General features: G+C 44.8%; 1 protein-coding gene across 2 annotated transcripts in view; it reads left to right on the plus strand.

The window, feature by feature from the left end:
- Positions 1-1,238: 1,238 nt before the first annotated feature.
- Positions 1,239-17,159, plus strand: part of LOC130307705 (cytochrome P450 1A1-like) — a 37,892-nt gene continuing 21,971 nt past the window's right edge. Inside the window, exons 1-2 of one of the 2 annotated variants that reach the window (XM_056552187.1) lie at positions 1,239-1,300; positions 4,550-4,647. In XM_056552187.1, coding sequence (XP_056408162.1) covers positions 4,554-4,647 — 94 coding nt within the window. In that variant the 5' untranslated portion in view covers positions 1,239-1,300; positions 4,550-4,553. Of the gene's footprint in view, positions 1,301-4,549; positions 4,648-5,110; positions 5,252-17,159 lie in introns of those variants that run through there. The other variant, XM_056552188.1, reaches the window with a different exon arrangement.

Below are 17,159 nucleotides of genomic sequence, written 5' to 3' on the forward strand. Positions count from 1 at the left end.
GGGGACGTGGACAGACTGCTTTTACAACATGAAAGCCGTTGGATTTTTTGTCTGGGTACACTATCCCCAGGTGGGCTAAATGAACAACTATCTTATGCTCCTTTCCTATAAGTCCTTGTGACCTCAGTGGTGACCTGACGATAGTTATCCCATAGAGGTGTCATAGGTAGTTAGTGACGGATCTAGTGGACCGATTGTCTAGTCACACCCCTGGATTAGGGGAATAAAAAGGCACTATTGGAGGTTCTTGTGTACGGTACCGCCCTTATTAGGGCATCCATGCCGTTTAGGCTTAAGGCCCGAGTTAGGGAATTCTAGGGATAGTATAGGTGTCCATAGGCCCAATATATACCCCAGTCCCACATTTCTATGATAGGAACTTCGTCAACATTGGTCACCCCTTTATAGTTTCTGTATAGTTGTTGTACACCTTTCAATTAATAGTATATACCATTGCATTTCTCCCAGCCCGTGCCCTGCTCCTGACCTGGCGCAGTGCCCCCACCAACCAGTTTAGCTAAAATATCCAGACTATACTGTCAGGATATATATTACTAAAAATACAGAAAAACTTTATAACAATATAATAAATAAGCATAAAAACTATTTTCTGCTACTCTTCTCTAAGATATAGAGATATACATACATATATATAATGATATAAACTGATTCAATCTGTTGGAACTATTGTAAATATAAATGAGAGCTATATGTGAATGTCTTCAGTCACAGTGTCTAATGCTTGGATGTACTCCGGGGTGTTCTCCTCTAAAGACCAACTATAAGCCAGATTCAGTATACTTACTATCAGTAAGCACGGCGCTCGCCGTCACTATCTTGGTCCACTAGGAGCTCCATAGCTGTGCCACACCCCCCGTTCGCGTCACGTGGGGCACTGTCACATGACGGATCCAGGAAGTGCTGTGGCTTTGAAAAAGACGCCGGCGCGCACATACAGAGAGCGCAGTCCCGTTATGGTACGGGATCTCCTGCCACTGCAGGATGATTTAATTCTTCTTAACTGAGTGTCTGCGTAAGTATAATGGATTACTTTCCCTTGCTTAAGGCATCATATCTTTGTGATGTAAGTAACCGGCGCATCCCGCTCTATCTCTCTAGGCGGCCGTATGTGTGTAGTGTTCCCCATTCAGTGAGTATATATGCCTCTTCTAGAACTACAGGAGGGGTAAGATCCAACTGATTTGTAAGCCTGAACTGTATATTATATTTTCCTTTCAGGTCTGTTTAAACCGGTGGATGCTTAACTGCGGGGGAGACACTAAATTGCCACATAGGATGAGTATTATTATTACTTTGATTTACTATACATATATTGGAAACGGCTGTTTTGGTTTAATAATAGTGTGTGGTCTCTGTTTATATTGATACCCCCTTCCCCCCCTTTATTTGTTGCCCCTGATGATGCTTGGTTTATAATAACTAATAACATAAGCAGAAATGCGTCGGGCTAATGGTCTACAGGGGATGTGATATATATATATATATATATATATATATATTTATACTACTGCTTTATGATATCACAGTGTGTATCTGTGTTCACATATTTAACGGACACACTGTGAATGTGCAGAACGGGCTGCGTATAGCATGCGTGTGATTTTCTTTTTTTGGTGGCAGTTTCTCCACGTATTGATTTTTGGTGAATTTTATCCAGTAACTAATTAAAAGTTATGTTTTAGCGGCACCTTTAACCCAATTTAATCCCTCATAGCCCAACCTCATATCCCGTCCTCATATTGTGACCTCATATCTTGACCTCCTTTCCCATCGTCCTATCTCGACCTCATATCCTGTCCTCATATCCAGACCTCATATTCCGTCCTCATAGCCCAACCCCATATCCCGTCCTCATAGCCCAACCCCATATCCTGTCCTCATAGCCCAACCCCATATCCCGTTTGCATATCCCGACCTCATATCCCGACCTCATGTCCCGTCCTCATATCCCGACCTCATGGCCCATCCTCATATAATGACCTTATATCCCATCCTCATATCCCGTCATCCTATCCCGAACTCATATCCTGTCCTTATGTTCCATCCTCATATCCTATCCTCAGGTGGGACTGATTTGTGAGGAATATATTGTAAGCTGAAAATATGTCCAGCCGTATGGAAGTTATGTGGAAACATACATTTCCCATTGATTTGCATGGTACTTTAAATTAAAACCCCAACCCTCACAAATGTGAGTTAACCCCTTAACGACGCAGGACGTAAATATACGTCCTGCGCCAGCTCCCGCGATATGAAGCGGGATCGCGCCGCATCCCGCATCATATTGCGTGGGTCCCTGCGCTAATCAACGGCCGGGACCCGCGGCTAATACCACACATCGCCGATCGCGGCGATGTGCGGTATTAACCCTTTAGAAGCGGCGGTCAAAGCTGACCGCCGCTTCTAAAGTGAAACTGAAAGTATCCCGGCTGCTCAGATGGGCTGTTCGGGACCGCCGCGGTGAAATCGCGGCGTCCCGAACAGCTGATCGGACACCGGGAGGGTTCTTACCTGCCTCCTCGGTGTGCGATCGACGAATGACTGCTCCGTGCCTGAGATCCAGGCAGGAGCAGTCAAGCGCCGATAATGCTGATCACAGGCGTGTTAATACACGCCTGTGATCAGGATGAGAGATCAGTGTGTGCAGTGTTATAGGTCCCTATGGGACCTATAACACTGCAAAAAAAAAAGTAAAAAAAATGTGTTAATAAAGGTCATATAACCCCTTCCCTAATAAAAGTTTGAATCACCCCCCTTTTCCCATAAAAAAAATAAAAGTGTAAAAAAAATAAAAATAAACATATGTGGTATCGTCGCGTGCGTAAATGTCCGAACTATAAAAATATATCATTAATTAAGCCGTACGGTCAATGGCGTACGCGCAAAAAAATTCCAAAGTCCAAAAAAGCGTATTTTGGTAACTTTTTATAACATTAAAAAATTTATAAAAAGTGATTAAAAAGTCAGATCAAAACAAAAATCATACCAATAAAAACTTCAGATCACGGCGCAAAAAATGAGTCCTCATACCGCCCCGTACGTGGAAAAATAAAAAAGTTATAGGGGTCAGAAGATGACATTTTTAAACGTATAAATTTTCCTGCATGTAGTTAGGATTTTTTCCAGAAGTGCGACAAAATCAAACCTATATAAGTAGGGTATCATTTTAACCGTATGGACCTACAGAATAATGATAAGGTGTAATTTTTACCGAAATATGCACTGCATAGAAACGGAAGCCCCCAAAAGTTACAAAATGGCGTTTTTTTTTCGATTTTGTCGCACAATGATTTTTTTTTCCGTTTCGCCATGCATTTTTGGGTAAAATGACTAATGTCACTGCAAAGTAGAATTGGCGACACAAAAAATAAGCCATAATATGGATTTTTAGGTGGAAAATTTAAAGGGTTATGATTTTTAAAAGGTAAGGAGGAAAAAACGAAAGTGCAAAAACGGAAAAACCCTGAGTCCTTAAGGGGTTAAAGGGGTACTCCGGTGAAAACCTTTTTTTTTTTTTTGTTAATCAACTGGTGCCAGAAAGTTAAACAGATTTGTAAATTACTTCTATTAAAAAATCTTAATCCTTCCTGTACTTATTAGCTGCTGAGTACTACAGTGGAAATTCTATTCCGTTTGAAACACAGAGCTGTCTGCTGACATCATGAGCACAGTGCTCTCTGCTGACATCTCTGTACAGTTTAGGAACTGTCCAGGGTAAAAGGAAATCCCTATAGCAAACATATGCTGTTCTGAACAGTTCATAAAATGGACAGAGATGTCAGCAGAGAGCACTGTGCTCGTGATGTCAGCAGACAGTTCTGTGTTCCAAAAAGAAAATAATTTCCGCTGTAGTATTCAGCAGCTAATAAGTACAGGAACGATTAAGATGTTTTAATAGTAGTAATTTACAAATCTGTTTAACTTTCTGGCACCAGTTATTTAAAAAAAAAAAGTTTTTCACCGGAGTACCCCTTTAAGGGTTAAATTAACTATCCTATACTTTATGTGGACATATAAGTAACATGTGACCAAGTATGGGACTTTAAACAAAAACCCCAACCCTGGCAAATGGGGGTGGGTAAGGGTTAAATTACCTATCCTTTAATTGTTGTTGACATATAAGTAACATGTGTACCAAGTTTCATGTTAATATCTTTAGCCGTTTGGACGTGATGCTGAAACATACACACATACACATTGAGTTTTATAGATATAGATGTGTGTTTATTAAAACATTTTTACCACTTTTTTCACCCATTTTTTGTATTTTGCTTACGTATGACTTTCGCACTTGATAAGTTCTTGACCACTGCAAAGTGAAAACTGAAAATTGCTTAGGTAAGGCTGATTGGTATTTTTTGCTTACCCACAAAAGTCGCACGAAAAGTTGCTTACGCGCTTTGACTTTTTGGGCGACTTTTGTAAGCAAAAAAAACCTCTAAATCCCTTGAGAAATCTCCTTCTATATGATTTATTTAGGGGTACCCCTATCATAGGAAGTTGTCTTACCTGTGTTAATGTTTGACAGGGAAATGGGGAGGAGACAAACTGGACAGAGGATGTCAGGTTTTTCTTTACTTCCTGCCTATCACAGCATATCCCAAAAGGGAAAACCGCCCATTAAAGGTAAAAAGTGTATATCACTATACATTTGCTTTAATACTACATTTCTATTATTTATTACTATTTTATTTACAAGAATATTGATGATGATGTTAGGTCTGGTCAATGGTCATTGTGTCGGCCTGGGATTTTGCGCCATATACAGACACAACATTTCTGGTCTTCAAGCTAGAACCTTTATTTGTTACAAATATATCTACCAACATTTAGTGTTGCTAAAAAGTTGCTTAAGGCTCTGCTGAAACAGTGAAACTATATAAAGAAGTAAAACAAGTTTCCAGTTTCTTAGGAGGGTATTGCTTATTCAGCTGTTCTGTGTGGCATTGTTGTATACACAGTATAGTAAACTTCCAGAGGTCAAAGAACAAGGTCATAAATAAGGTGCACACACAAGATAACTGATATCTCTTCAAGGAACAAGGAGGCTTAACACACACAAGAAAGAACATTACATACTTGTCCTGCCTATAGAAAAAAAAAAAGGTAAAGCAGACCAGAAAGCACTTCCTAGAAAACAAGTCACACCCGTCAGGCTGAACTGAGGACGTAAGATTGTTCTTCCATTTCTGATTTGCAAGAAAATTTAAGTGTATTTCCATGGAATCTGGTAAGACAGAATACTTCTTAAATTGTACATTTGAGAACATTACTTCTCTTAGTGTTCTTCTAGAACTTGTTCATGCTTGAGCATGATCTAGGAGGAACATAAATACTTGACAGTGCATGCTTGTGTTTCTGTAGTAAGGGATGGCTGATGTTCAGGCTCTGTTTACATTGCTGATTCTATCTCATTAAATGACAAAAATAGCACTACATGAATGTAAGTCAATGGAGTCCATTACGTCCATGTGGTGTCCATTGTGCCACTGCATTGTGGGTTCTATTATGATAGAAAGTTAGGACACAGATTCATGACACATAGCCTTAGTACAACAAGGTTTCTTATATCATACTGCTTCATATCCTCAAACATCTTAAAGTATACTGTATACCTTATTAAGCAGACAAAAAAAAGTGTTTTTTCGAGAAGGGATTGAATGTTTTAAAAGTTTCCTCCCTATTGGCCTTATATACATTGCACTATTTTACTCTATTTGTACATAGCCATGATAGGCTTTTTTCTTCCCCCCCCCCTCCCGACACATGTCCCCATGCCCTAATCCCTCACAGACCACCTATGCTGCTTTAGCTAGCTCTAGGACCTTAAAATCAGCTAGTGCCAGAAAGTTAAACAAATTTGTAAATGACTTCTATTAAAAAATCTTAATCCTCCAGTACATATCAGCTGCTGTATAATCCACAGGAAGTTCCTTTCTTTTTGAATTTCCTTTCTCTCTGACCACAGTGCTCTCTGCTGACACCTCTGTCCATTTTAGGAACTGTCCAGAGCAGGAGAAAATCCCCATAGCAAACCTATCTTGTTCCAGACAGTTCCAAAAATAGAGGTGTCAGCAGAGAGCACTGTGGTCAGACAGAAAGGAAATTCAAAAAGAAAGGAACTTCCTGTGGAGCATCCTTATAAGTACAGGAAGGATTAAGATTTCTTAATAGAAGTAATTTACAAGTTTGTTTAAGTTTCTGGCACCAGTTGATTTAAAAAAAAAAAAAAAAGTTTTCCAAAGGAGTACCCCTTTAAGTAATGCTTCTAGTTGCTGATGGGTTGTGTAGTTTTTGCCATTATTTGTGCAAAATTGCAGCAAAAATATAGTGATTTTGTGCAAATCATGGAAAATAAAAACACAGACCAGGATTCAGTGACAGGAAAGATAAGAATAGTGGCCCACAGAGGACACTTCCCCATATGGAATTTACCAGAATTGCCAGTCCGGTTCTGAACAAGACCATATATGGAATGTGAAACAAGATTGTGGTCTCAGGGCAAAAATGTTGAATGTGAACATGAATTGTGGTCTTGTCCTCTAGATTTCAATGGCACCTGCCAGGGCTGTCCACTTTCACGCTTATATTTACATTGTGCACGGAGAGATCTCATGTGGATATCAAGGGGGTACATGTAAGTGAGCGAAGTCATCTTTTCTCCTTGTATGCAGACGATGTCCTCCTAACGTTAACTGAACCGGAGCTGTAACTAGCAGGTGCCCGGAACTTATTAGACCAGTTCAGTGGAGTGCCCTACTACAAATGGAATACTACTAAGTCACAAATCTTGCCTATTCATTTAGACCAACACGCAATTGAAACTCTTAAAGTCCATTATCCCCTTGACTGGCAAAAGGATAGTGTCACATATTTGGGCATTAAGATCCCTTCTTCTTACACTAAGCTGTATTCAATGAATTATCTCTAGAAATGAGTGAATCGAAGCTGACGAACCCAAATTCGTTATGAATTTCAGGAAATATTCGATTCGCAACGAATGCGAATATCGCTGCAATTCTATCACGCGTATCGCTTCATTAATCTCCATTTTACAGTGTTCCAGACTCCAGGGCATCTAAAATGGCAGATTCACATGTCAGTACATGGGGCAAGGGACGATGGGAAGGCGGGAAGGGAAGAAGGCGGTATGACCCTGAATCACATGAAGGATGCAGCCTATCAGCAGCCAGTCATCCCTGTGATGTCACAGCTTTATATAATCGGCAGCTATATTGCGGCCAGCCACTTCATTCATTACACTGCAGAGTGAAAGGTCGGATAGTCTGTGTGTGTGTTACAGCAGAAAAAATCGCATTCCAGCAGCGTTTACCATCTTCCTAGTCACATCAGCGTTCTAGTGGACGGAGAGCATTGTTTTTTTCACTGAAAAGGATTTTTATTGCAGCTGCAGGCATTAACCTCCCAGTCACTTTCTTTGACACAATATTACAGAGAGGTGCTCATAGCTGTGTTTTCCCTCAAACATTTCAACAAGCTGCCTCAACTTCATAAACTTAAGCAGAGGAGACAGGAATAATTTTTCAGCACAATTCAGTGTCTTTGTTCCACAAAAAATCATCTTCTGGTTATAATACTCTGTAGACGGTATAATACACAGCAGTCCATTCTAAATAGTCTGTGATAGAGTGCAATTTTGTGTTTAGTAGACAGCTTTTTTTGGCTGCAGCACTGTTCCGCTGGTGTTTTTTAAGGGTACTGTAGCACATTTTTCTGCCCTCATCAGTGCACACCGCATACGTACATCTAAGTAGTGTACTATTTTGTACTGTTAATCTGTCAAGGGCCTACATACTGTCAAAGGACAGGCAAAAATAATCACCGGCTGGTGTTAAAAAAAAAATTACAGAGCTTTTAGGGTCATTGTAGCGCATTTTTTTGCCCTCATAAGTGCATACCGCATACGTACATCTAAGTAGTGTACTATTTTTTTTACCTGTTAATCTGTGTAGGGCCTACATACTGTGAAAGGACAGACAAAAGTAATCACCAGCTGGTGTTTTACAAAAATACAGAGTTTTAGGCGCATTGTAATGCATTTTTCTGCCCTCATAAGTACCGCATATGTACATCTAAGTACTGTGGTATTTTTTACCTGTTAATCTGTCAAGGGCCTACATACTGTGAAAGTCCAGGCAAAATTACTCAATGGCTGGTAAGTGTACTGTAGAGCATTTTTCCGCCCTCAGTGCATACCACATACCTACATCTACGTAGTGTACTATTTTGCTCCTGTTAATCTGTCATAGGCATAGATACTGTGAAAGGACAGCCAAAAGTGCACACCTTCTGCTGTTCTAGACAAGTGTTAAGGCTAACGCAGTTAGCCTGTATTTGTGGGAGGGGCGGGGTTTTCTCACTATATAACCTGCGGCAGCGTCTTTCCGGCACGCTGCGCATCCGGTTACGTGACGTCAGCAGTCAGCTGACAGGAACAGCGTCCAGCGTGGAAAGCGGCGGCCAGCGTGGGCAGCGGCATCCAGCGGGGTAAGTGTGCTGCCTTGATCTCGGGTCCAGCGGTCCCGGCGGGGCGCAGTGGTGCCCCGGGGCCCGGTAAGTAGTTAGGCTGGATCCGAGATCGATGGCAGCATGATTTTCAATATTCTGTTGAGCGGCGCCGTCCGCAACGTTCGGGGTACCGGTAGCGGGGGGGGGGGGGGCGGGATCTCTGGCCCCACGGACACGCCGACCCCACCTCCGCTCGCAGCGTCCGGGGGTACTGGCGGCGGGGGGGCCGGGGTAGGATCTATGGTCCCACGAGGTCGGGCCAGGCAGGGGCACGTTAACCCTACCTCCTTTCGCAGCATCCTGGGATACAGGTAGCGGGGGGGCGTAAGATATCTGGCCCCACGAAGTCACAGGCCAGGCAGGTGCACGCTGACCCTACCTCCTTTTACCCCCGTCTCTCTTAAACCCCCCCCCCCCCCGGCTGGGGGGCACAAGGGGTTAAGGTTTTGGTTGTTTTCCACTTGTTACAGACATTGTTGTACTGCTGGGCACTGCTAGACTGTATCAGGGCTGGGTTATTGGTCATCACCCTCAACAATTGAGGGGGGGACCAGTGAGGTGAGGGGGTTCATGCCCCCTCCCCTGTGTTGTATGCTAGTCCTGGAAAAAAAAAAAAAAAAGAATACTTTAATGTTGTAAGGTAGTTTATGTCATACAGCGTTTTATTATAGGTGGGCATTATGTTGTTTCGTACCAATTACTTTCTGACCTCAGCATATTGTCAACCCAGTCCAGGCTGCGGCTTAGGGGGGGAGGTTCACTCGCCCTCCCCATGTCACTATATGATTCACTTTTTGCGCATGTTACCGCAGCTCCCAATTTCTACCACTAGGCACTACCAGTGGGTTACATCGATCAAGCTGGTATGTCAATCCACGTCACTGTTGGGCCCGCATCACATCCAGTCACGACCATTAGATTGCATTTGTAGCATATATCACGGCTTGTAGATATACCTCTAGACAGCCTCTGCAACCTTGTCCCCGGCACAGTCAATACAGGTGACATCAGGTGGCGTTGATTCAGTGTGCATATAGGTATACCCCATTCGCTCAGTAGATGTTTTGTTTTCACTAGTGTCATGCATAGGATATGTTAGTCATAGTTTATACGGCAATAGATATAGCATCCACTTCCTGGCATATCACACGGTACCCCACGATTTTCACCTTGCACCTTGATGGTAATGCACTCATGGTAATTGTCATGTTCACTCTGTATAGTATAAACTCGCATGCATATGGTAATCCTCCAGTTAGAGGCAGTGGGCTACGCTGCTTTCGCCCGCACGCACGCTAAATTCAGGTACATACATGCGCTTACATGGGGGCCACATCGTTTAAAGTTCCTTTATTTTCGGGACACACGTAGGTTTGTCACGCAGTTCATATACAGGTTGATTTGGTTTCAATTTTAGGTAGAGGTAAGTTAGCAAGCACGTCTTATTGTTGTTTTCTTAGTTTAAGGTGTCGGTCAAGTGGTTGTGGCTACATTACGCTGTTAGGCCCGCGATAGATTCGTGATCATTCAGGTAGGTTCTAGTCTGCAACAACTTGGCAATCTGGAGTCAGTCAGCTTGCAGGTTCGACGTATTCAATTAATTAATCCTTGTCTGCAAGGTACCCAGCAGTTTCGGCGTGTAGCGGCCGGCAGGTTCTCGAGGTGCAGGATCTGTGGTGACATAAGCAATTTTAGGTATAGGTAAGCAGTCGCTATGCAGCAATTTTGCAGCGGTAATGTTAGCCAGCTATCCATGTAGCATAACGTCATGTTGTTATTTGTGCTGTTTTAAGGTTGGCAGTCATAGTGTCACAAGCGGCAGTTGGGCGGCAGCAAGCGATATATCATATTGGTGTTCCCAGCATCTGTTTTCATGCTCAGGTAGGGGTATATGGGTTACCCAACACGTCTTTGGGTTCTCGTCCCAATTGTTGATGTGGTTTACTTTTGGGGTGTTAACTATTTATTCTGTTTGTCATTGGTTGCTAGGTGCATATCTGCCCACGGTATTTTCAGTACGGACATTCTACTGTCGGAGCAATCTGCATAATTCAGGTTTCAGGTGAGTGCGGTTCTGATAGGTAGGGTCTGCTTTGGGTGCTGGTTTTGAGTAGCTGTTATTACTTCACAGGTCAGGTTCCAAGCTAAGGATTGGATCAGCATCGTATCACCTTCCATCAATTTTTGGAGCAAGGGCGTTAGTCGTGTAAGTAAGCCAGTCATCAGCCGCTGGAGGCTGGAGTGAGCATTAGCATTGAACGGTTGTCACATATTTTATATCTTTCCAGGTGGGGTTGTTAGTCAGCTGGGATACAGGTAGATATATGTTTTTGTTTCATTTACCCATCACGACTTTGGGTAAAAAATCGTTTGCGTTAGCCGGCACCAGCCCAACACGTCCTTGGGCTCCCGAGGGCTGGCCACGTGTCACTAGTCACTGGTATGTATGGTTGCACCTTGGCACTATGTCACAAATTTGCAGAGGTCTGTCACGGCTTCAGACCTCACCGTGTTTTTCCCTGTTAGGTTGCTGACAGTCTATTAGGGTAAGTCATCTCGATTCTTGTTAGTACGCCTGGTTGTTAGGGGCATGGTAGTTGACAGCGCTGGTTGGTTATGGTGCAGATTTTTCTTTTTGGTAATTGTGTAATTTTTGCTAGGATGTCGCACGCTTCGGAAATCGAAGACACAGGTTCCTTGCTTGACAACACGGCTAGAACATCGGAGCACGGTAGCATCCCGTCCCTCCGTAGCTGGACCATCCCGAAATTGACAGCGGAGCTTGTGCGTAGGGGCATCCCATTCCCGGCCACTGCTCGTAAGGCGGAACTATACCGGTTATTGATGTCAGACCAGGCGGGGCCTAGTGATCAGGCGGGCTCCAGTACTGGGATGGTGTCTATGCAGACTCTTAATACGTCTATAATGCAACTGCATACTCTGGTGAACTCCCTGTCCTCCAGGATAGACAACTTGGAGAATAGAGCTAGCGTTGCTCCGCTGCCAGCAGTCCCGACAGTCCAACAACAGTCTACGCTGGGACCCGTAGGTCTCAACACAGTGATTCCTAACGTGGCCCCTTCACACTTTATCCCGGCAAACCTGAAAAAAGACATCATTGAGGGTAAGGATGTCAATCTGGCATCTCTCCTCATTGCCACTCACGACATCATAGAAAACAAAACGATCGCTTGCGGGGATGTGTCAGTGATACTTAAAGCGAAAGACGCAAGATTAGGTAGGAAGTTGTCCCTCGCGGAGTTTAGTATGGCTTTCGCCATATACAGGGACATCATCTGTTCAGTAAAACCACAGAGAAGGGAGGAACTAGACATGTATTTATACAAGGTGACTGAATTGTCGCATAAGTACGGTGGAAACACCTTCTATGATTACCACAAGTCTTTTTCTGCGAAGGCAGCAGCAGCTCTAGCACAATTTGGGTACACCATGAATTGGGCCTTGATCGACACTGAAATATTCTGTAACCACTTTGCGGGTCTCAAGGCCCCGGTCTGCGCAAGGTGTCAATCAATTGCCCACACAACGGAATGGTGTAGCAGTGTCAGTGAGACATTGAATGAGGCCACTCCAGGGACTTCCTCCTCCTCTGTTGCCCCTAGGGGACCCAAAGCTTCTGCTCTTACCGACAAGCTGGGCAGACCCATTAGATACTTAGGGAAATCACAGATCTGCAACAATTATAACTATGCTATCTGCAATTACCATCAATGCAGACTCCTTCACGTGTGTGCAGTCTGTTACCGGGCACACCCTAAGAGTGCATGCCCGCAAAAGTCCAAGGCATGACTAACAGTGGTGGAGGTTGCATCCTTGCAGTCGTTTCTGCAAGATCACCCGGATAGGCAATTTGTTTCATACCTAATGCAGGGTCTGCTAGAGGGGTTCCATACGGGGTTTATCACTCTCCCCGGGGTTAGCTTTGAATGTGATAACTTGAGATCAGCCTTGCGAGATCCCGGAACGGTAGACCAGTTAATTAAGTGCGAGGTGGATAAAGGTTTTGTTATTGGGCCTTTCGTCACCCCCCCTTTTGATGTATGGAGGATTAGCCCTATTGGCTTGGTGGTAGGGAAATTCAGCAATAAAAATCGCTTGATTTACGATTTGTCCTCGCCTCACTCTTCATCCACCCCTAGCTTAAACTCACTCATCCCTGCCGAGGAATTTGCCCTTAAGTACGCATCAATTGACGAGGCTATCGCAGTCATCCTTAGTATGGGAGGTAACTCTTGGCTTTCTAAGGCAGATATAGCAGACGCCTTTAAACTTCTTCCCATCCACCCCGAACTTTGGAAGTGGCACGGGCTCAAATGGCGTGACCTATATTTTTTTGCAGTAAAACTGACCTTCGGGTCCCGAAGTAGTCCGTGGATTTTTGACAAATTTGCGCAAGCTTTGCATTGGATCCTCCAGCACAGGTTGGATTGCACACATGTCATCCATTACTTGGATGACTTCCTGCTGATAGAGAGGAATACTGACACTCCAAGAGACTTGAGCGTTCTTCTGGCCGCTTTCGAGCAGATGAAGGTTCCAGTGTCTTCTAAGAAAGTAGAGGGTCCTAGCAAGTCGCTTACCTTTTTAGGCATAATTCTTGACACACAGGCAATGATGGCAAAACTACCAGAGGACAAATTGGCCCGCATCAGGAGTATCATTCATAATACTCTCAGGTCTCCTAGAATCACGAAAGTGGAACTACAATCTCTCCTTGGGATGCTCAATTTTGCTATGAGGGTTATGCCCCAGGGGAGATCGTTTGTTTCCAGGTTATTACAGCTAATGTCCTCAGTACCCGGCCAGGGGGACGTGATCGTTTTAGACGAACATGCGAAGGCTGATTTAGTCATGTGGCAATCCTTTCTAGCAGATTGGAACGGTGCGTCGTTTTTTGTTCCAGGGGTAGATAACCAGTCCCCGCTCATCTTGTCAGATGCGTCATCCTCAATCGGGTTTGCCGCTATATGGGGGAACAGGTGGCTAGCCGATGTTTGGCCCCCTGTAATACGTCAGTCTCCTGGGTTCACGACTAACTCAGCACTTTTCGAGTTATATCCGATTGTCGCTGCCGCCAAAACATGGGGTCACTTGTGGTGTAAGAAAACGGTTGTATTCATATGTGACAATATGGCCACAGTTGAGATATTAGGGAAAGGCAGGTCCAAGTCTCCAGTCATTATGTCATTAGCGAGAAGGCTGGTATGGATCTCTTTACATCATCATTTTCATTTCACTAGTTCACACATCCAAGGAGTCAGGAACACAGCCGCAGACGCCTTGTCTCGACATAATCTGCCTCTCTTTTTTCAGGTAATGCCAGAGGCAGATCCAGAGGGGTACCCGGTACCCGATCCGCAAGAACTGACCTTGGATTAGAAACCTATCTGTTGGTGGCTAAGCAACTCATCTGCAAGTCTCTGTCTCCCAACACGCAAAGGGTGTATAACACTGCATGGGGCACTTATCTTAGGTTCTGTAACTTGCACCCCGATGGAGATCTTCACTCTACCCCATTCCTTTTAAGTTTCATTGGATTTTGCCACTCTGCTCTTCACCTGGCACACAACACCATCAAGTTATATTTATCAGGGATCCAGCACTTTATCACACTTTCACATCCTGGCATAGACTCTTTATTTTCTTCCCATGCTATCAAGGCCGCATTGAAGGGTATTCAGAGGAGCCAAGGGGTCAAACCCCCGACTCGGCAACCATTGTCCGCCGATCTCTTTAAGTCACTGGCCGATACCCTAGACAGACACCCGTTAGGTCCCAAGGACAGTATTTGTCTGAAGGCAGCCCTGTTCTTGGGCTACTATGGCTTCTTAAGACCAGGGGAGTTTACCGTCAGGTCAGTTAGTGATGCAGGTATGAAGTTGGGTCAACTTCACTGGTGTACCGATCATTACGTTCTCGAGCTATGCAGTACAAAGACGTCCTTGCCCGGACAAGTCATCTCTATCGAGTATTTCGCTACCTCACACAGGTGGTGCCCAGTACGAGTTCTGAACGACTTGGTTGCCTCACGTCATGGCGACATGAAAACGGATCCATTATTATTGTTTAGGGGTATCGTGCTAACCACGGCGCAGTTTGTCAAGCAGATACGCGGGTTGATAAAGATTTCAGGCGGGGATCCGTCTGTCTTTTCAGGACACTCGCTGCGCAGTGGGGCAGCATCCGCGGCTTCACGTCAGGATATCCCAGCGCATGTAATCCGCAAGCTGGGTCGTTGGAGATCCAGCGCCTACATGCGCTACATCCCCAATCCAAAATCCGAAATGGCCCAAGCCTTTCAGTCATTGGTTTTGTAAACATGGTTGTGTTAATAAAGCGCTTTTGTTTATCATAATGAAGTTTTGCCCTCTATTTATTTCAGGTGTACCTATACGCGGCAGTATATGGCACACCCCTGACTGCCTGTTAGGTTCAGAGGGGAGGTTAGGTAGGAACGCGTCGCTAATGAGCACCGACCACAAGTGTTAAGGCTAACGCAGTTAGCCTGTATTTGTGGGAGGGGCAGGGTTTTCTCACTATATAACCTGCGGCAGCGTCTTTCCGGCACGCTGCGCATCCGGTTACGCCCACCCAGAACCCTCCCTTCAATTTATCTCAGCAGCTTGATAGTTCCAGGTATGCCCTCTATTTATTTCAGGTGTACCTATACGCGGCAGTATATGGCACACCCCTGACTGCCTGTTAGGTTCAGAGGGGAGGTTAGGTAGGAACGCGTCGCTAATGAGCACCGACCACAAATACTGTTTTAAGCGTAGTGAAGCATATTGTACTCACCTCATAAATGCACTAAGTATGTCAGGCAGAGAAGTGCCAGGACGTGCACAGAGGAGTGGCAGATAGTGTTGAGCGGCATAGGCCATATTCGAATTCGCGAATATTCGCGAATATATGGACGAATATTCGTCATATATTCGCGAATATTCGCATATTCGTTATATTCTCGTTTTATTTTCGCATATGCGAATATTCGCATATGCGAAAATTAGCATAGGTGAATATTGACATATACAAAATTAACACACGCGTAAATTCGCATATGCGAACATTAGCATACACTAATTTTCGCATATGCGAATTTACGCATATGCTAATTTTCGCACGCCAGTCTCACACAGTAGTATTACAGCCTTCTTTACACCACACAAGCTGGAAGCAGAGAGGGATGATCACTGTGATGTGTACTGTGAAGAAAAAAAACAAAAAAAAAAAAAAACGAATATTCGTAATTACGAATATATAGCGCTATATTCGCGAAATTCGCGAATTCGCGAATATGCGATATTCGCGAATAATATTCGAATTGCGAATATTCGCGAGCAACACTAGTGGCAGAGGCCTAAATCCTTCAGGCAGAGGTCACAGCAGACTAGGGGCTAGTGGCAGCAGGAGTCGAAGTGAGAGGCCGTTATCAGCTAGCGACCAGCAACCCATCTGCCATCGTCGATTGGTTAACACGGTCATCCACTTCATCACAAGTGACATCTGACACCCCCAGTAAACAGTTGGTGGGTTCCTCAGACACAACCCTCAGTTGGCATGGCCGGAGAGCAGTTCCTGTCCTCCCATTGCCTCTGTCCTATGCTGTTCCCTCTCCTACAGTAGTATCTTATGCTGTAGGTTCAGCTCCACTATTCACTGAGGACGATCTAATAGAGGACAGTCAGCAGCTACTGCCCAGCCAAGAAGTGGAGGTGGGCAAGTAGTGATGAGGAGAGTGATGTGGGAGGCGGTGTTGCCAGGGTTCAGGGTCCTGAAGCAGACACTGTTGAGGAACCTGAGGAGGACATCAGTGACTTGCAGACACTTGTTGATGATGATGATGATGATGAAGCTGATCGTATTTGAGAGCCGGGTGCAGAAGGGGCTTCATCATCATCAGGAGAAGAGAGTTGCAGGTTGCCCATGAGGCAGCAGCTGAACCAGCAAGGTTGTTGCATGGTTGGCAGTCAGCGTGGTGGCAGAAGTGGAAATTCTGGAGCTAAACTTGCCCAGGGAAGACCACCTGCTTCGTGGCAGCCTACCTTCCCAGGAGGTAATGGAACAAGGGTTCCCGGAAATGGCGGCAGTAGCAGTCAATTAGTGCAGACTGTTGGTGGAAAAATCAGCTACTCGGCGGTGTGGCAGTTTTTTTTATCAAGCATCCGGAGGAGGTTCACATAGCCACATGCAAGATACGTTGGCAGAAGGTGAAGCGTGGCCATGGTCCCAATGTTGGCACCGCGGCCCTGCGTCAACATATGCTTCACCACCATAAAGCGGCCTGAGAGAACCGTGGCTCCGATGTAGTGGCCCAGCCTGCTGCATCACCCAGTGGCACGCCGTTCCCTCTTTCAGCCAGCCAAGGCTCCAGCACCTCAGCCGAAGGGAACTATGGGTCATACCCTCCTTCTGTCGCTACAGATGCTCCTGCTTCTCCCCCTTTTATGTTAGACAGACTGTATGAACAGAGAAAAGCCATCACCGATTTCTTGATGATAAGGGTACTCTCCTGTGTAACTTCAATGTGAACCAATGGCAGCTCATACGTGACACCTGCCGTTTGCTCAGGCCCTTTGAGGAAGCCACAT

Source organism: Hyla sarda, chromosome 1, assembly GCF_029499605.1.
Source record: "Hyla sarda isolate aHylSar1 chromosome 1, aHylSar1.hap1, whole genome shotgun sequence".
NCBI lineage: Eukaryota > Metazoa > Chordata > Amphibia > Anura > Hylidae > Hyla > Hyla sarda.